The 21,021-nt window shown below is 44.4% G+C and overlaps 1 protein-coding gene across 2 annotated transcripts in view; it reads right to left on the minus strand.

Moving 5' to 3' along the window:
• The window catches only part of LOC143287641 (cell death protein 3-like), a 26,264-nt gene extending 7,583 nt beyond the window's left edge, over window positions 1-18,681 (minus strand). The window contains exons 1-8 of one of the 2 annotated variants that reach the window (XM_076595763.1): window positions 18,592-18,681; window positions 17,314-17,500; window positions 11,322-11,461; window positions 10,427-10,571; window positions 9,748-9,833; window positions 8,087-8,229; window positions 4,580-4,635; window positions 2,405-2,572 (exon numbers count right to left, since the gene is read on the minus strand). In XM_076595763.1, coding sequence (XP_076451878.1) covers window positions 2,405-2,572; window positions 4,580-4,635; window positions 8,087-8,229; window positions 9,748-9,833; window positions 10,427-10,571; window positions 11,322-11,461; window positions 17,314-17,463 — 888 coding nt within the window. In that variant the 5' untranslated portion in view covers window positions 17,464-17,500; window positions 18,592-18,681. Of the gene's footprint in view, window positions 1-2,404; window positions 2,573-4,579; window positions 4,639-8,086; window positions 8,230-9,747; window positions 9,834-10,426; window positions 10,572-11,321; window positions 11,462-17,313; window positions 17,501-18,591 lie in introns of both variants that reach the window. The other variant, XM_076595762.1, reaches the window with a different exon arrangement.
• Window positions 18,682-21,021: the final 2,340 nt, after the last annotated feature.

A 21,021-nucleotide genomic window follows, 5' to 3' on the forward strand; every position in this document is an offset into this window, starting at 1 on the left:
CAATTATGTCTGCAGCCAGGTCACAAAATTATGTGGCTCGATTGGGCTAAAATTAAGGCGCGATCGCAATCGATTCACGGGCACTCTGGGCCCTTTACTTCTGGCTCTCTCCACAACGCCAACCCGCCACCTCTACCGTGGCAGAATTGTTCAGACATTGGACTTGTGGTCTGTCAATCTGAGGGTCCCGGGTTCGAATCACGGTGATGGCGCCTGGTGGGTAAAGGGTGGAGATTTTTACGATCTCCCAGGTCAACATATGTGCAGACCTGCTAGTGCCTGAACCCCCTTCGTGTGTATATGCAAGCAGAAGATCAAATACGCACGTTAAAGATCCTGTAATCCATGTCAGCGTTTGGTGGGTTATGGAAACAAGAACATACCCAGCATGCACACCCCCGAAAACGGAGTATGGCTGCCTACATGGCGGGGTAAAAACGGTCATACACGTAGAAGCCCACTCGTGTGCATACGAGTGAACGCAGAAGAAGAAGAAGGACTTGTGGTCCAGTGTTTCCTAGTGATCAGGGTTCGAGGCCCCATTTCGGCATGGTGCTGTGTCTTGGGAAAGGCATTTAACTCTTCTTCTTCTTCTTCTTCTTCTGCGTTTGTGGGCTGCAACTCCCACGTTCACTCGTATGTACGCGAGTGGGCTTTTACGTGCATGACCGTTTTTACCCCGCCATGTAGGCAGCCATACTCCGCTTTCGGGGGTGTGCATGCAGGGTATGTTCTTGTTTCCATAACCCACCGAACGCTGACATGGATTACAGGATCTTTAACGTGCGTATCTGATTTTCTGCTTGCGTATACACACGAAGATTGAGAGTCCAACGCTTTAACCACTCGGCTGTTGCGCCCGTCGCATTTAACTCTAATTTGCATCACTCCACCCAGGTATGAATGAGTACCTGACTGGTTGAGGCAGAAGGAGCAGACTGGACCTCACCTTCCTGTGCTGAGCTATGGAAACAATTGATGTGAATTCACTGCCCTGACGGCCATACAAGGCTGTGGACATTGGAACTGCCGGTTACACAAGGAGTTCGTATTATACTCCCAGTTTGGTGAAATATACTTTCCATGATGCAAACCAGGCCTATCTGTTTGCTCTTCTCGGCCAAAATTTATCGCGGCAACTCAATGATACGACATATCACCATCAGACCGCCGTCTGCTAGTCAATGAAATGCCGTTTCCGGCAGGAGGTAAACAATCATTCTCAATGGCCGCCATTTTTCAGATAAGTGACATTATTGATTTGCTCTGTCTTTGTCAACCTTTTATGCATTAGAAATATTATTTTCGTGCATGTTTGTTGTTTGTTGCGGCTTTCCAGGACGTTTTCGTCTCGGGATACTTTATTCTTTTGATAACAGAGATAAAGACAAAATCAACATGTAGAATCAAAAACTTAAGTCACACTGCTTTAGCTTTGTTTGGAGTTGCTTGTTGTTGTTATTGTTGTTATATAAGAGGAAGGTGGCAGAATGGTTAAGACGCTCAGCTGCCAATACAGAGAGTCCGTGAGGGTGTGGGTTCGAATCCCGCTCTCGCCCTTTCTCCTAAGTTTGACTGGAAAATCAAACTGAGCGTCTAGTCTTTCGGATGAGACGATAAACCGAGGTCCCGTGTGCAGCACGCACTTGGCGCACTGAAAAAGAACCCATGGCAACGAGAGTGTTGTCCTCTGGCGAAATTACGTAAAATGAAATCCACTTTCATAGGTACACAAATATGTAAGCATGCACTCAAGGCCTGACTAAGCGCGTTGGGTTATGCTGCTGGTCAGGCATCTGCTCAACAGATGTGGTGTAGCGTGTATGGATTTGTCCGAACGCAGTGACGCCTCCTTGAGAAAGTGAAGTGAAGTGAAGTGTTATTGTTGTTGCTGTTTACTTTTTTTCTAATTAAAATGCTGAACTGTATGATGACAAGGATTACTGTCAACCTGTTATCTGTTGTCTCTGGCTGTGCACGCTGCATGTGTTTGTGTTTTGGTAACCTCATTTCTCTCTATGTAAATCAGTAATGACCATGATGAACTCAGGGTGATGATGACACAGTTCTTTCTTGACAAGCATTTAAGTAAGGGGTTTTCTGATGCAGTGCCACATAGATGTTGCAGAGAATCAGGAAGCTCTCTCACACACACACACACACACACACACACACACACACACACACACACACACACACACATTAAGAATTTAACCATAAAACAATTACTCTAGGATGAGCAACAACAACAAAAAAACAAACCCCGTCAAATAAAATAAAACAAAGTATACGAAACATACCACCATCAAATTCTTCCTCTTATCGTTGGTTTATTGTCTATTCACCAAAGGGTGATTTAAACGTCACCAACATCACAATCAAATCATTCACACAAATAAAATACCTGAGCTGTGCGATCTTCTTTCTCTGTAACATCAAAGCCAAGAGTGTTCAGCATGTTGCTCAAAAGCTGTTTATCATGTTTAGTTCCATATCTGCGATCCATGTGCTGAAAGTGCTCATTGTTGATTATCAATGCCAGTCCTCGTGGGCAAGAGTCCATTTTATACACCTGTATAAGAAGGGGAAAAAAAACAACAGAAAAATATAAGACCACAGCCACGAACAACTTGACCTTAAGGGCTCATTGCCGATAGGTCGTTAAACTCAACTCTATCAACAGAAAAATTGAAAATTCTTATGAAAGAATGATCAGGACAACAGTCTGTGCAGTAGCAGTACGCATCAGAACATATCGCCTCTTCTTCCCTCTCTCCAGTACATGCCAACACACATACGCACACAAATGCACAAAAACACACACACACACATGCACAAGAACACACTCACAAACACACACACTCACACACACAAGCACACCAAACATAGCACTGTTAATAAACAAACATACATCTTTATGAAAAAGTGCGCAGCAGTATCTGTCCATGGTAGGTGTCTAAATGTCTTGGTGGTACAACAACAATCCATTTACCGGTAGTATGTTGTTGTTTTTTCTTTTGATTAAAAAAAATGTAGCAATTCAAGAATGAATAGTTCCAAAGAGTTCTAAAGTTTCTTCATGAAAACAGCTGCACTCCATTTTCTTAAAGTAACTACCATTACATCTGTGGGCTGTTTCAAAGATATTTTAATCCTGTAACCCCTTTTGGGGCATGGAGTGATGTGTAACATAAAAGTGATGTGTAACATAAAAGTGATGTGTAACAAAAGAAAATTGTAGAAATGCTCCCCGCTCCACAAGCAACAAGCACGAGGGATCACTGAAAACTGTGCAGCCACAACTGCAACCTTACACAACCTTAGCCGAGTGGTTAAAGCGTTGGACTGTCAATCTGAGGGTCCCGGGTTCGAATCACAGTGACGGCGCCTGGTGGGTAAAGAGTGGAGATTTTTACGATCTCCCAGGTCAACATATGTGCAGACCTGCTAGTGCCTGAACCCCCTTCGCGTGTATATGCAAGCAGAAGATCAAATACGCACGTTAAAGATCCTGTAATCCATGTCAGCGTTCGGTGGGTTATGGAAACAAGAACATACCCAGCATGCACACCCCCGAAAACGGAGTATGGCTGCCTACATGGCGGGGTAAAAACGGTCATACACGTAAAAGCCCACTCGTGTGCATATGAGTGAACGCAGAAGAAGAACAAGAAGAAGAAGAAGAAGAATATTCAATGATGAGCAATTATTCTCTATAAAATAATGTTCTGGATCATTCAAAAACAACAAAAAAGTTATGGAGATAGATTTTCACCTTGTTGAACACCTCTGAGACTACTGAACTATTCTGATTTATCACCAGTAATGAAAACACAAGACTTAATCTGATGATACATGTCTCGATCAATCGAATAATTTGTTCATTAATACCTTGACTTATGAGCTTTTGCTACAGTTCCTGCCTTGACACTGAATTGAAGGCTTTCTTAAAGCACAAACACACACACACACACACACACACACATAAGTGTGTGACAACAGAATATATTTAGATCATACTGTGTGAACAGGAGGAAGTTAGTGGTGAGAGACAGGGGGGAAAGAGAGAGAGAGAGGAGCAAATAAAAAAAAACACACAAACCCACACAAATGTCAATACAAGACGAACATACGCATTTCGCAAAATAGCTGAATATTAATACATGAACAGACTAAGAGTTGTGTATGGAAAAAAGAAAAGAAAAAAGATAACTGGGAAGAAAAGGAAAGAAAGAAAACAAGAATAAGAAAGAGCAAAGGAAAAAGAGGTGGGAAAATGATAAAATTTGGTGGGGGTGGGGGCGGCAGAGTTGCCAGTGAAACAAAAAGAAAAAAACAAGATCGTTTGCCATGCAAATGAGGCAAAAAACAAACAAACGATACACCCACACACAGACGCACATACACTCACTCATTCACAAGCATGCATCAAAACATGCACACACACACACACATATGTGCATGCGTATACTCACACACACATACACAAAAATGAATCAATCAAATGAAAATAAACACTGACTAGCAAGCTAAACTTTTTCCTCAATCTCATGTCACTTTTCACTGAGGTGATACCCACCTTGTCTGTGTTTTCCCTTCTGGCTCTGCTGTAAATGGATTCATCCCCTGCTGCTGCTGCTGCAACAAAGCACTGAATATCATCCACTTAACAAATGTCACTGAGTGTTACCAAATGTTATTTCTAACAATATCTTAAGATTGTTGATTTACTTTTGGGGGATTTTTCGGTGTTTGAGAGGAATTGAACTGTACTGAACTGTATTGTATTGTATTGTATTCCATTGTATCATGATAATAATGACAATAATGACAATTATGATAATAATGACAATAATAATAATACCAACGGATATTATCAAAGGCACACTATCCAGAAATCTGCCCTGGGTGTTTTACAAAACACTTTATTTACATAATACATTTGTGCCAGCAGTGTCATCTACACCCCCCTACCCCCCCCCCCCCTTTCCCCTTCCCTCCCCATCCCTTGTCTCCCAGAAGAACTGAACACTGACACAGGCTGACTGGCTGATTGGTGATGTGAAAACAGCAGTTTGTTTTTACACATTACATCAATGTTACGTACACACACCAAAATGTGACTTTCAAACTACACACACATGCACACACACACACACACACACACACACACACACACACACACACAATGCATACATACATTTGAACATACATATATGTACATAGCAGCTGCCCTCCACACACATGCACAAACAGGCAGACATAAGCACACACAAGGAAGAAAGGCAGATAGCTGCTGCAACACAGAGGAGAACACTGCTGTAAAGAGGAGCGTCCAGGGGGACAAGAGAGAGGCCACAGACAGCTTACCAATGGAGGCACAGTCAGCAGCCAAAAGAGATGGCAGCAGAACAGTGGTAAGAATCAGGAAGACTCCCACAGGAGGGTTCACCACCAAGACGACAGCAGTCTGGGACAGGACTGGGAGGGTGCTGATGTAGGAAGAAGACCAACTCAACAGATGGGCACAACATTTCAAAGGGACTTTGAACAGACCAGACCCAGATGAAGAACCAGTTTAGGAAGACACAGGTTTCCTCACAGAAATGAACCGTGGGCATATCACACAGCAAGAGACAGAAGATGTCATCAGACAAATGAATGGGAACAGGGCACCCGGTGAAGATAGAACATCTGCAGACATGCTGAAGGCAGATCCTACTATGAATGACAAGTGGTGGAACTTTTCAACAAAGCATTGAACGAGGAGAAAGTTCCAGAAGTCTAGAAGAAAGGCATCACTGTCAAGCTACCAAGGAACTGTGACATGTCGCTGTGTGGCAGCTGGAGAGGCATTAATCTGCTATCAGTACCAAGGAAGATCTTTTGGAGAGTCCTGCTACAGCCAATGAGATAATCCTGAGAGAAGAGCAGGCATGATTCAGAAGCAGAAGGAGATGCACAGACTAAATTCTTACACAGCATAGTGGAACAGTCATTTGAATTAAACTCACCAATCTACTTTAAAATTACATTGACTTTGAAGAAGCCTTTGACAGCATCCACCACTCCTTGGATTCTTGGATCAATTTGGTTTCCTACAAAAGTCATCAACAGCATGAAGGGCATGTATGCCAACAAGAAATGCTGTGTACATCACAATGGGCAACACAGAGAGTGGCTCCATGTGAAGATAGGAGTCTGGCAGGGCTGCATGATCTCACCTGCTCTCTCCCAGAATGGTGGTGAGAAAAACCACTGCAGACAAACCAAGAAGACTTATATTGGGACTTACAGACCGGTTAGAAGACTGTCACTTTGCAGATGATACTGCCCTACTCACACAGACAGAAAGACATTCAAAACAAAACAGTCAACCAAACAGCAAGAAGTGTGGGATTCAAGATCCATCCTGACAAGACCAAGGTCATGAAATTGAAGAACAAGAGTACAAAGAAAACATATGTACATGGTGTGGAGCTGGAGGAAAATTAGGACAAAAGGTATCTCAGCAGCTACATCTCAGCTGGCAGCAAATAAAAAAAGGAGATTTCCAACAGAATCGGTCCCCCAGCATAGGTCTTCAATAAAATGCTGAACAGCTGGAAATCATCAGCCTTGCAGACCAACAACAAACTGAAACTCTACAAATCAAATGTCCACTCAGTCCTGTATGCCTCAGAAACCTGGAGAATGAACAAGAAAAGTGAAAGCCAGCTTTACAGGATGGTGCCTTCATCAAATCCCCAGAATCAACATGGGAACAACATGTCACCAACAAAGATGTGAGCAGACGCACAGATATCAACAAAGTCTTGGATGAGGTAAACCAAAGACACTGAAGGTGGCTGGGCCATGTCCTGAGGATGAATAAAATCAGACATCCTTAAGGATGCTGCCCTCAGATGGGCACCACCAGGGAAAAGAAAGAAAGGCAAACCTCTAAGGACATGGAGCAGAACTGTGGAAGATAAGATGAAAACATCAAGTAAGACCTGGAACAAAATTAGCTGGCTCACTCAAAACCGAAATGACTGGAGAAGATTTGCTGGAACCTTATGCTTCAGCCAATATGAAGAGGATTAAATGGAGGAGGGAGGGGCTTTTGTACTGTATTGTCACAACTGATTTCTATGTGAGAAATTTGGGCTGCTCTCCCAAGGGTATGCGTGTCGCTACAGAGCAGCACCACCTTTTTTTAATTTTTTGTTCTGCCCGCAAGTGTATATTTAACAGAATTTTAGAAGGGACAATCCTTTAGTTGCCATGGGTTCTTTTATGTGTGCTTGGTGCATGCTATGCACAAAACCAAAATTTATCATCTGCTCCAAATGACTAGTGTCCAGGTCACCACTCGAAGTGTAGTGGAGAAGGATAAAATACTGGTGAGAGAGAAATTCATTCCTGTATACTCAAATTCGCTTGCTTCCTAGGTAGACGCTTTACCACAACTGGCACAAGGCCATTGCTCCACTTCCTGGTCATCTTTGAGAGCACACAGACTTTTACACACACCCATGTGTGTACATGGTTCTGTGCTTGGTGAGCTCCAGCCCCCAAGAAGCCCATGTCCTGCTCAGACCCTCACCACCCAGTTCTTTCAATGCTGTGCAGTGGTGGCCTGGTGGTAGCGTGTCTATTTAGCAAGCGAGAGAATCTGAGTGTGCATGTTCAAATCCCCCCACTCACCAGAATTTTCTACCCCTCCACTAGTGAGTGGTGGTATGAATGACAGTCATTCAGATCGGATGATACCCCAAGGTCCTGGGTGCAGCATGCATTTAGCGCACACAAAAGAATCTATCGCAAGAAGACAGTAGTCCCTTGCCTAATTCTACAGTAAAATATAGTCTAATATACAGGTGTAAGTGTGTGCACGTATGTGCGTGCACATGTGTCTGTGTGACTAATCCTGACTGAACAACAAAGGAAATGAATGAAGTGTACTAGAAGGCAGCTCTTAGTGAGCTCTTACCAGGTAGGCAGTTTGTTGTACGAATGACTCTGACTGTTTAGGATTTGGTCTCTGACTGAGGATGGGCACTATGTAAGTATCCGTATCAATCAATCAATCAAATGCTGTTACCTGCCGCCATCAACCCTGCTTCCTGGGGGCTGGCACCTGGCAGTCTCCCGTCTCCAGAATCTGTGTCCATCTGCTCTGGGGGTTGATACTGTGCCGGGCATAGTGTTTCCATAGCTATGAAGCTTCCTGACTGGGACAGCTGCCTGGCAGAGGACATCTTCAGTGTGAGAACAGGGCAGTTTGTTTCCTTCAGTAATGATCTTTAACGAAAGGGCTTAAAAACGTAAGTTGTGTGTGTGTGTGTGTGTGTGTGTGCGTGTATGTGCATATGTGTGTGTGTGTGTGTGTGTGTGCATGCACCAGAAGTATTTGCAAACAATCTTTATTTTTACAGCACTTTTATCACAATGTGTCAAAACATACATGATGTTCACTTTTCTAGTTGGTATCAATATCGTGTGCAAGATGTGAACAATACTGCTGAAAAATGGACTGAACTGTTTTCATTAAAAAAGCACATGTACTGTGATTCAAAATAACAAAACAAATGGATGGTGGCCGTGTATGGGGGACTGTGCATGGGAGTAATGCCACTGAAACAGTGCAGATGATTGGGCAGCAAAGCAAAAAAAAAAAAAATCATTTTAATGTAGATCATTACTAGATTATTCATTTCGTTGTTGTTGTTGCTCTATAATCTCTTTCAGCGGCATAACTCCCACGCTGCTAATCCTAAGTCCCCCAGACAAAGCCACACCCGTGTGTTCATGTCAGACTCCGCGCCAGCAGTCTACGGGGAACTATTGATGTTACATCATCAGGAGGCCACATGCCAGGACTGGGACCATGTGACAATGCTGTACTCTATACTTCCTTTCATAAATTAGCACAGCACTAACCGACAAGATACAGACACCTGCAGAGTTGGTCAGGAAACTTGAGCAACACTCCAAAAGACACATCTGTGCAGTGGAAGATCCTTGACTGTGAGGTCCTAGTCTTTCCATTGGAGTCCACAGTTCTCTCAACTCTGGGTAAGAGCTGGCTATGGGGAAACAGAAAACCAACCCCAAACAAACCCACCTATACTGGGTCTCAACCTACGTCACCTCCACAACACTAACAACTTCCCCACAGCGGCTGTAGTTTTTTTTTCCTTTTTTTTTTTTGCTGCCCCATCATCTGCACCGTTTCAGTGGCATTACTCCTGTGCTGCTCATTTAGAATCACACCTAGGTTCGTCCATCACAGTTCCAGTGTTGGCAGTCGACAGGTAAACATCAAAGTTAGGTTGCCAGGAGGCCACACACCAGAGGAGACCCTGCACTGCTGCTGAGTAACTTTGGTGGTGTTCAGTGGTGCCTGTTCTCATTCAACGTACTTAGGACACCACCTACTAACCCCCCCCTACTAACAACAATAATGGCTTAGTCACGGAGCCAGACTGAGTGAACATCTCTCCCAGATTGGAGACCGCCACCACATCCCTCAAACAAAGACCCCTCATGAATCTGCTGACACTGAAGACATTGACAGGACTCACCCCAAGTACAGAAGTGGAGGGGTATCAAAACTGAGGTCACCATGAAACCAGGGCATTAAAGGCCACAGACACTGTAGAGTTCATTAATGTTTGAGAAAAAAACACTTTAAATTGCACTGGTGGAATCAGTTTGTCTCAGGCACAGACTAGTTTAGTGCCCAAAACAAAAGCATCTTACTGATGGTGACGTGATGATGGAAGCACGGGCTGGTTAGAAGTTGATGGAGATAGTTGATGGAACTCTAGTGGCTGTGGTGGTGGTATCTGCACAACAGAAAAGCACTGGGTCATTATCCATCCACCCTCACCCCCCACTCCACCCACACCCCTCTAACTACTGGACCATCCTTAACCACACCACACCACTTCCCTCCAATATGTTTGAACATTATGTTGATTTGCTTGTGTGTGTGTGTGTGTGTGTGTGTGTGTGTGTGTGTGTGTGTGTGTGCATGTGTGTGTCTGTATGTATGTATGTATGTATCTATCTATATAATTATCTATCTATCTATATGTCTATATCTATCTCTCTCTCTCTATATATATATATACACAGAGAGAGAGAGACAGACAGACAGAGAGAGAGAGAGAGAGATAGAGAGAGAAAGAGAGAGTTATGTATGTGTATAGGTGAGTGTGTGTGTGTGTATGTATGTGTGTGTGTGTGTGTGTGTGTGTGTGTGTGTGTGTGTGTGTGTGTGTGTGTGTGTGTGTGTGCTCTCACACACAAACACACTACACACACACACACATGCATGCACACACACACACACACCCAAACTGACACCCACACCACCACGCCCCCCAACCCACCAGCTTCCCTCCTGCCCCCCCCCCCCCCCCCACTGATTGATTACCTGTTCAACAGAACTGATCCCTGCTGTTGGATGGTCGAGACGGGCAGGTCCAAGCATTTGCTCATCTTGGCCGTGTCGTTCATAATAATCTCGTTGCAATCGTAAAATCTCCTCTGGAATTGTACCTCCATAGCGTTGGTAAGAACTGCAAACCACCAAAAGAAACAGTAACAACAAAAAAATCTCAGTTATAATCATTAAGGTCATGGGAAAAAAAAAAATTGAAACTGATTTTTAGAAAAATGTTCACAAGAAATTAAAAACAACAACTTCACATCAAAGAAATTCTTCAAAATTCATGCAGACACTTATACACACACACACACACACACACAAGCACACACTGAAACACACTACAACTCACAGTGTAATCCAAGTTTTGAATACAGAAGAAAATGACTGTTCCTTTCTCTTTGTATACAGTTGTTTAAAAAGACACAATGTTGAAATGTATCAGCAATTCTTCTTTCCTAACAGATAGCAAATATGCATATATACATTCATATCAAGTTGTCGAAGCAGCGCACTTCACTGAATAATAAATCCTAACAATGAGTACGTGTGTGTGTGTGTGTGTGTGTGCGTACTAGCATGTGAGTACATTGTGTGTGCGTACTAGTATGTGCGTACATCATGCGCATGTTTTAGCATGTGAGTTAACTGTGTGTGTGTGCCTACGCACATGTGCATGTGCGTGTGATCGTGTGTGTGTGCGTGTGTTCGTGTGTGCGCACGCATGTGACAGTGCATGTGTGTGTACGTGTGTGTGTATGTGAGTGCATATGTGTGTGTGTGTACGTGTGTGTGTATGTGAGTGCATATGTGTGTGTGTGTGTGTGTGTGTGTGTGTGTGTGTGTGTGTGTGTGTGTGTGTGTGTATGCTGAGGCTGCTTACCCCAGTATCTCGTCGGCAATGTTTCCCTGTCGTACACTGTCTTTATACAGACAAGACACGAATATCCAGTAGTCCCGTTGTGTTCGCTTTTGAAGTCTGTCCAAAAGGTTGCGCACTTGGTCTTTTCGCTTATTGGTGCACTATTGAAGATAACAAAGAAATGAAACATAAATCTTTTTTATTAACTTTCAAGATGGGGTTGGAATGGACGGGGGTGGGGGGGAGGGTAGTGGGGGCGGGGGAGGGATGTGGGGGGTTGGGGGGGTCAGGACTTTTAACAGCAAAGGTACATTTCCAAGCTTCCTCACGAAACTAAAAGACCAAACGAAGATGAATCAAGCAGCTGAAAAGTAGGACTAGTATTCTGCACTCTGTCAGGTCCACAGTGAGAGCCCCGGCATTGCCTGGTAGCAGGAGGGTGGACATTTTTCAAATCTCACAGTCACAGGTTAAAGATACGTGCTGATATGATCAGTGCTTGAACTCCCTTCATAAAAAAAACACCCCAAAAAAAGAAAACGCTGCTAAATGACTTGCACACAACTGTGGTGAACCAAAACTGTGATGAAGTATCATCGAGTCTTACCATATATGGTATCTTGTGTTTAATTCTTCCCTTCTGATATTTACGTGTGTGTTCTATTTCTAGACGCCTAGAGCTTATTTTGAAAATTATGCATAAATGCTCATAATATATATATATATATATATATATATATATATATATATATATATATATATATATATATATATATATAGGGAGAGTGAGAGAGAAATTCTTTTCTTTTCTTTTTTTTAACCTAGTCTACACAGATAGAGAGATCTCTCAATCTGTGTAGACTAGGTTAAAAAAAAAAAGAAAAGAATTTCTCTCCCCCCCCCCTCTCTCTCTCTCTCTCCCTATTATATATATATGTATATTACCTTAAATTTTTTATTATTTTTTTCATCATTATTGTGAGCATTTATGCATAATTTTCAAAATAAGCTCTAGGCATCTACAAATAGGACACACACATAAATATCGGGAATAAAGGGAAAAATTGAACACAAGATACAAAAGATTACTAAATTATTCTTCCCCCCACATACACAAACCCAAACACACACAACACGCACAAGCATGTGTGCATGCACACACACGTCAAAGCACACAATCATAAACAGTACACAATCGAAAAATATACAACGAACAAATTCTGAAACTCTCAAACTCACTCAATCACTAATAGCCATTTTAGTTCATACTGGAAAGGGATAAGCTCTTGAGAATTATTCTGGAGGGGAAAAGGCGGGTCTTCAGACTGGATTTGAAAGACTGCAGTGAATATGAGTGACAGAGAGGCTGACAAAGTTTGTTGTGGGAAGTTTGTTTATTTGGATGTTTCCTTCTTTTTCACATTTTTCTTCAGTGAGTGTGTCTAAGTGTGTGAATGTGTTACCGAATTGCACGTGTGGTTGAATGTGTTCATGTCACGTGTGAGTGGCATGGTCTCTTTTTTTCCCAAGGTTTGTTTTGGGAGAGGCAGAGCAGCTGTCAGGTAAGTGGCACCCAGTTGGATGCCCAGTTGATTGGAGCCATAGTTTGGGCCTCCTGGTTCATTAAAACACTCATGTGTTTGAGGACTCTTATGACCCAAGTTTGGGTTGTGGGTTGTTTTGTTAGTAAATGTAACCACGAGGGGAAGAACAAGTATTCCATGCCTCTATTCATTTCTCCCTCCCCCAGTCTGCTGGCTGTTCCCACTCTTGGTTTGGCAAAGTGTGCCGCCGGTGGAAAGACGACACAGGGCTGCTGTCGACTGTAAATTCCTCAAGTTTCCCCTTTCCCCCCCATTCGTTACTCCCTTCCCCAGTCCGCTGACAGTCCCTCCTGTTCCACGAGGCATCTCTCCACTGGAAGAACGACGCAGAGCTGTTGTCAACAATCAAGACCAGAGACTCAGAATGCCTGTGTTGTGTTTTTGTTGTTGTATTGTGTGTGTTTAATTGTGTGCGTTTTTGCTTTAAATTAAACTTTATTCCCTTTTCAATAGTTTAAAAAAAAATTTTTTTTATCATAGTATTAGTGTAATCATTTAAATATAAACTTATCATTTTTAGCTCCCTTGTTCCTTTTGTCCTCTGTGTGGGAGGACAGGCCCTTCCTCATAAAGTAGGGCGTGACAAAGTTGACTCCAGAGAATGGGGGCTTAGTATGAACATTCATTCATTCATTATGCCCATCGCTCCTGGTGGAGCATAGGCCATCGACGACCCCTCGTCATCGCACTCTGTTCTGGGCTGTTCTGGCCATTCCAGTCCAGTTGGTCCCTTGCTGCTTCAGCTCTGCCTCGGTATCTCGCCTCCAGCTGTTGCGAGGTTGGCCTCTCTTCCTCTTTCCCTGCGGGTTCCAGGTCAGGGCTTGGCGTGTGATGCTGGACGCTGGCTTCCTGAGGGTGTGTCCGATCCAGCCCCACTTCCTCCGCAGTATCTGCTTGGCCACTGGTTCCTGTCCCGCTCGCTCCCACAGACCTTCGTTTCGGATCTTCTCCTGCCATCGGATTTTGTAGATGCGCCTCAGACAGGTGTTGAAGAATGTCTGAATCTTCTGCTGCATCGTCTGTGTTGTCCGCCATGTCTTACATCCATAGAGCAGAACTGACTTCACAATGGAGTTGAAGATGCGGAGTTTGGTTTTCATACTGATTGCTCCAGATGCCCAGATGTTCTTGAGCATGATGAAAGCTGTTCTTGCCTTGCCGATTCTGGCTGTGACGTCTTGGTCCGTGCCTCCCTGTCGGTCAACCACGTTTCCCAAGTAGATGAAAGACTCCACCTCCCTGATGGGCTCTCCACCGACTGTGACTGGTGTGTTGGCAGTGGTGTTGATCTTCATCAGCTCAGTCTTCTTCTTGCTGATCTTGAGCCCTGTCCTGGCTGATGTGGTCTCCAGGCGAGTGGTCTTGTCCTGCATCTGGCTGCGGTTGTGTGACAGGAGTGCCAGGTCATCAGCAAAGTCGAGGTCATCCAGCTGTGTCCAGAGTGTCCACTGTATACCGTTGCTCCTGCCTGTTGTAGTGGTCTTCATGATCCAGTCGATGACCAGGAGAAAGAGGAACGGTGACAGCAGGCACCCCTGGCGGACACCGGTCTTCACCTCGAAACTTTCGGACAGCTGGCCTGCGTGGGCAATCATGCAGCTCATGTCCTGGTAGGTGCACCGGATGAGGGAGATGATCTTCTCTGGGACTCTGTAGTGCCTCAGCAGCTTCTACAGCGTCTCTCTGTCCACACTGTCGAAGGCCTTCTCATAATCTATGAAGCTGATGTAGAGGGGGGAGTTCCACTCCAGCGACTGCTCCACGATGATGCGCAGGTTGGCGATCTGGTCGGCACAGGATTTGTTCTGCCAGAAGCCTGCCTGCTGGTCTCGGAGCTTGGGGTCGATGGCCTCTTTCATCCTTTCCAGTAGAACCCTGTTGAGAACCTTGCCTGGCATGCCAGGAGCATGATCCCTCTGTAGTTGCTGCAGTCTCTGAGGTCTCCTTTCTTCAGCAGCTTGATGACGATTCCTTCTTTCCACTGGGCTGGTACTTCTTCCTTCTCCCAGATCTTGCTGAAGAGGCTGTATAGCATGTTGACAGCTGTTTCCATGTCTGCTTTGATGGCTTCTGCTGGTATCTCGTCCGGCCCTGCAGCCTTCCCATTTCTAAGAGTCATGATGGCCTTCTTGATCTCTACCTTTGAGGGTTTGCCGCAGCTGATGGGCAGTTCTGTCTCTGCGGGTGGAGTGTCTGGTGGTGCGTCAAGGGCGGGGCGGTTCAGCAGCTCCCTGAAGTGTTCTGCCCATCGTTTCAGCTGTTCCTCGATTGTTGTCAGTGGGTTCCCGTTCTTATCCTTCACTGGCTTGTCGGTCTGCTGGAACTTGCCTGTCAACTTCTTGGTCACCAGGTACAGGTCCTTCAGGTTCCCCTGTCCGGCTGCTGCCTCTGCTTGACTAGCCAGGTCGTCGATGTAGTCCCTCTTGTCCTTCTTGATGCTCCTCTTTACATCTCTGTCCGCTGCTGTGTACTTTTCCTGTGCCTTTGTCTTAGTTGCTCTTGTTCTGCTTGTGTTCAGCAAAGTTTTCTTCTCTTTCCTTGTTTCCAGCTTGTGGATGATGTCAGCAGAGATCCATTCCTTGTGCTGAGTTTTCTTTTTGCCAAGGACCTCTTCACATGTGTCGTGCCAGAGCTTCTTGCTGTGTTCCCACTGTGTCTCGATATCCATCTCACCATCTTCTATCAGCTCTTGTAGTGGCTGGAACCTGTTGGAAAGGCTGATCTGGAATGCTGCTTGTGTGTCTTTGCTTCTGAGCAGTCCAACATTGTACCTTGTCTGTGTGTTGTTGGCGTTGGTGAATCTCTTGAGGCGAAGTCTCATTGTCGTCGTAAGAAGGTGGTGGTCTGATGACACATCGGCTCCTCTCATCACTCGTACATCCTGCCATGATCTCCTGAACTTGCAGCTAATGCAGATGTGGTCGATCTGGTTCTCCGTGATGTGGTTTGAGGATTTCCAAGTGGCCTTGTGGATGCACCTGTGTGGGAAGATACTTCCTCCTATCACCAGCTGGTTCAGGGCGCACAGGTCTGCAAAGCGCTCACCATTCTCATTCATCTGTCCCAGTCCGTGTGTCCCCATGGTGTCCTCGTAGCCGGTGTTGTCCCTTCCGATCTTGGCATTGAAATCTCCCATCGGTAAGGTTATGTCTTTGGCTCCTCTTCTGTCTGTCACTGTAGTTGTTGGTAGAAGTCATCTTTCTTCTCTTCTTCCGCATCATTGGTGGGAGCATAGCACTGGATGATGTTCAGCCTGATGTCATTCTTCTTGGTGGTAAACTTGGCTGTGATGATGCGGGAGTTGACAGGTTCCCAGCTGATGAGTGCTCCCTGTGCCTCTGGTGCCAGCATCAGGGCCACACCCTCAGTGTTGGGGGCTCCATCCTCTGTGTGTCCTGAATACATCAGTTGCTCTCCAGATGAAAGTCTCATCTGTCCTGACTAGCCACCTTGTCTCACTCAATCCTAGCACTCCGATCTTGTAATTTTTCATTTCTCTCGCTACTTGGATGGTTCTTCCTGCTTCATACATCGTCCTGATGTTCCATGTGGCTACCTGCGTTGTTGTCCTGGGTGTCAGAAGGGGAGTCAGCTTTGCAGCTTCCTTCCGGCTTTCACTGCACCGCATCATAAGTCTCCAGAATGGAGACCCTTCCTTGCCCAGGTGAATGTTTTGGTTCTTTGTTGTCGATGCTTCTGTAACTGGTCTTTTTTACAGGCAGGGTAGTTAACCCTATGCAAACCCCTTTATCCTCCGGGCGAGGTGGTCCTGCCTTAGTCGCCTCTTACGACATGCATGGCAGGGCAGTGGGTCTATTCTATCAGTGCCCAACCCACAGGGCAGCTTGGTATGAAGAACATAGGAAATTTTCTTCCTAAAAGGAAATTTTCTATCTAAAATTACCTTTAAATAACATACTTACCGTGACCCAACTAGTGCAGACTCCGGCAGGGGTCTGACATTCCTGCCTGTGCAAACTACTATCCGCCTATGCGGAGAAAACGAAACTACGGCCGATAACCTCCCGGAAGTAGGTAACCTCCCCTTTGTCCCGCTGGTTAGCGCCCTCTTTTGACGGCAGCAATTTACGTTTAAGTAACATACTTACCGTGACCCACTAGTGCAGACTCCGGCAGGGGTCTGACATTCCTGTCCTGTGCAAACTACTATCCGACTATGCGGAGAAAATGAAAGTAGCTATGGCAGATAAACTCCCGGAAGTAGGTAACTTCCTCTATGCCCCCCTGACTAGCGCCCTCTTTTTCTGGCAGCCATCTATATACATATACCAGTATTACTGTGCATATATATACACACACACGTGAGAGAGAGAAATACAAACTGATACTGAAAATGATACAAATAAATCATGACATAAGTCCACCCTGTTCTCTGACAGAATACTGACCAGGACATCCTCAGAATCGGGAAACACTTTGCCCACCACCAGATGATCCATAATGCCTTCTATGCTGGTCATGTTGTCCACCAGAAACACTCGGTTGTCACTCACAGAGTTCTTCATGGCATCTGTCCACACCTTGCATTGCCTGGACATCTTGAAGGTACCATGTAGAGTTCTTTCCAACCTTTACCTGTTTGAGAAGAAAAAAACACACCAAATAATGAATAATATAGACAATACCTTACATGACAACTACAAAATTTCCTTTCAGCATATGTGCCCACACCAAAGATCAATAACAACAAGAGGGGGGAAGAGGGTTTAGGGGGGGGAAAGAGGGTTTGGGGGGGCGGGGGGGGGGGGGGGGGGGGGAGAGGAATATGCAAAGGCATAGGAGGAGGAGGAGGAGAAATAACCTGCTGACACATTGAAAGAAAAGTGGTGCTTGCTTAGCAGTCTATGACTCTTTCTTTTCCACTCTCTCTTCTTCCTTTGCCCAGACAGACTGAAGGGTAGTTGCCCAGACAGACTGAAGGGTAGTGAAAGATAACTGTTTCCAGTTTCCTTGAATCAGAACTCATGCCCTTCCATTTATCATTCTCCACTCACCCTGCTTTACTTGTCATGCTTACACTGTAGATTACTGTTTAAATGTATGACATGTATCTGTGAAACATCACAAGCATGAAAACAAACATCTACTGCCTTGATCCCACTGGTCAGAACAACAATTGGCAGGAAGAGACAAACAGGTAAGCAGGTAAAGAAACACACACACACACACACACACACACACACACACACAGATAGACGCATGCACACAACACACACACACAACACATACATATACACACGCACAAAACACACATGCACACACATGTAGCTTGATGTGATATGATCACAAAATAAACAATACCTATTTCTGGACATACCATTTCATGTTTTTGCGCAGAATAGTAAAGCACCACATGAAGCTATAAAACACACACACACACACAGAGACTGACTGACAGTGTCAGACAGCAAGTCAGCTGCGATTACATTCCCTCTCAGTTTCAAAAAGTTGTCTGCATCTTGTCATCTAAACTGAGATTTGAATGCCATAACTGGAGTTACTTAATTTTCCAACAACTTGTTTGGCCATTATCCGACGTGTGCTGACTTCATTCACGAATATATCAAATTGGATGCAATGAGCTATCAAAGCTTACGACGTCCATATCACATAAATGACATTACCCGTAATACAACATCATGGATAACAAAATCGAAAATATCCACCTGAAGTAATTATCCGGTAGACTGGGAAACTTTCAGTGGTTTCAGAGTTTGTGCCCAGGCAAGGGACACAAACAAAACTGAAACCGGAAGAGAAATGACATGAGAAATACGTCATTGGTATCTGCGAACTATCCGCCTCGCTTATTGAAAACCGAAACTAGGATTGCTCGTTTGTGTTTCGTACAACAGTTAGGTTCAACGCTCAGATAAAAAGAAACTGACGTAAGCTTACAGTTAGGCCAGCAGCAGTGTGACGCCTGTATGATCGATGGTTTCGACATTGCAATAGGAATTTACTTACAGCTTATTGTCTTTTGTGAATGACTATGGCTGTCTAACTGGGAGGCAAGATTGCAATGGCTCTTTGTACTGCAGCTTTAGGGGCTCTTATTTGCCTTTGGGGACCATCCCAACACCGACCACTCCATAGCCCTCTCGGCTGAGAGAGTGGAAATGTTACTTGTGCAAGACACTTTCCACTATTATCAAATTCAAGCCTAGAATTTGATTATTGTGAAGAGTGTCTCCACTATAATCAAATTCAACTCCACACAGGTGGACATCCATTGGACCTTCCCCGATAAGAGACTCTGTTAGGGACACCGAATATTTTCCCTCACCACATAGAACACCCTTCTGTGGATACTAACAAAATTCTGTCTCGCGTGCACCTCGGGGATCAGCTGCATTGCACGAGACATGAATTCAGATCCCCCAAACCCCAAAACATGAAGCGCGGCAAAAGAGCTGGGACAAGATCGTGCCAGTGTTTAGGCGGCAGAATGAAAGAAGCAGAACGGCTGTCAAAGAAATTCTTTGGAATCGGCAGTTGGATACGCTCCAGTTCGAGAATGAGAATCTCAACAATTATATTGAGGAATTAGTGATACTGATGATTTTGACATTTTATGTCTCCAAGAGACCAGGACAAGTGCAGACAGACCAATAAATATGAGAATTTCGCAGTCTTTCAAAGGCATGAAGGAAGAGGAGTAGCAATCACACTAAACAAAAATCTATTTAAAAAAACAAAACAAAACAACAACAACAAACAAACCAAAAACAAAACAAACAAAAACAAAAAAAAAAAAAAAAAAACAACCAAAACCCCAAAGTTTCCACCATAAATACAGAGAAATGGTGTAGCATCTCCTCATGTGAACTAGTAGGTGTGCGTCTTGAAAAACCTGACGGAATTCACAAAAGCATCGTGCTCATTAATGCCAATGTTCACCCAGGAACCTGCACAACAAAAGCGGATTGGGCCTTTTTAGAGGAAACAGAACGAATTTGGAGACTGTCATTTTCTGTGGAGACCTTAATCAGTGCAAGATCGAAGTTATGGGACCAGCGGAACACCAATCCACAAGGATTCGCACTTGAAGGAATGATAGGGAAATTCTTCTTAGCCCATTGACAGCCACATCCCCAACTCGCCTTGGAACAAGCCAACTAACCAGTTCCGCAAGTTCTTTACTAACCGTATCATAAATCTGTGGAATAACCTTTCCTATGACACCATCAATGCACCATCGGTAAACGCCTTCAAAAACCACATTGACAAAAAGTTTAAGAACCATGTATTTTCCACAGAGTTAAATCTTTATTGAGCTGTAGAGAAATATAGTATACACTATGCCAGATTTAAACAAGGGTCTGTTCACAACAAGTGATCCAAAAGCACATAAATGGACACTGATTATGAGGGCAAAAGGCTTTTAGCCTTTTGCCAAACATTTCTGTGATTCTGTGAGTAACAGTGTGATCGACATCGCCCTAACATCTCCACTGAAATTCAGAGCAGGAAAGAATGCAGAGACGCTTCCACACCAAGGCAGTGATCACCTCCCGGTAGCTTTCAGTCTGCAGAAATTATCAGATAAACCCTGTATGAAACCGTGCAATCCATTTCAGTATGAAACCAAAGAGACAACTATCATCGAAAAATTCAGACGCGGAAGAAACAAAGGAACGGCGCCGGCTGAACCGGAGGCAAACTATTCAGCTCCCATGGTGGAATACTGACACAGAGAGAGCCTGGATAGAAAAACATGCGGCTGTCAAACTTTGGCAAAAAGAAAGAACAAAGCCTTATCCTGAAAAAGAAATTGAAACAAAAATGAAAGAAAAAACAAAACAGTTTGAAGTCATTGCTCAAGAGGCCAAAAATGACAAGTGGAAACAGTTTTGCGAGGCAATCAGTTATGACACAACATTGACAGAGTTCTGGCAATTCGCGTCCTACGCCTCGGAGATTGGATGTCTACACCTTCTAAGCTTTCCATGGGACTACCACAAGGACCTCCGCTCTCCTCTGTCCTCCACAACGTCTACACGAAAGGTCTTGCTGACTTAGACAACAACTGCTGGAACAGCTCGGGTGCTTACTCTTGCGGATTTGTTTGTTTTATTTGTTTGTTTGTTTTTCTA

Source organism: Babylonia areolata, chromosome 11 (assembly GCF_041734735.1).
Source record: "Babylonia areolata isolate BAREFJ2019XMU chromosome 11, ASM4173473v1, whole genome shotgun sequence".
Taxonomy (NCBI): domain Eukaryota; kingdom Metazoa; phylum Mollusca; class Gastropoda; order Neogastropoda; family Buccinidae; genus Babylonia; species Babylonia areolata.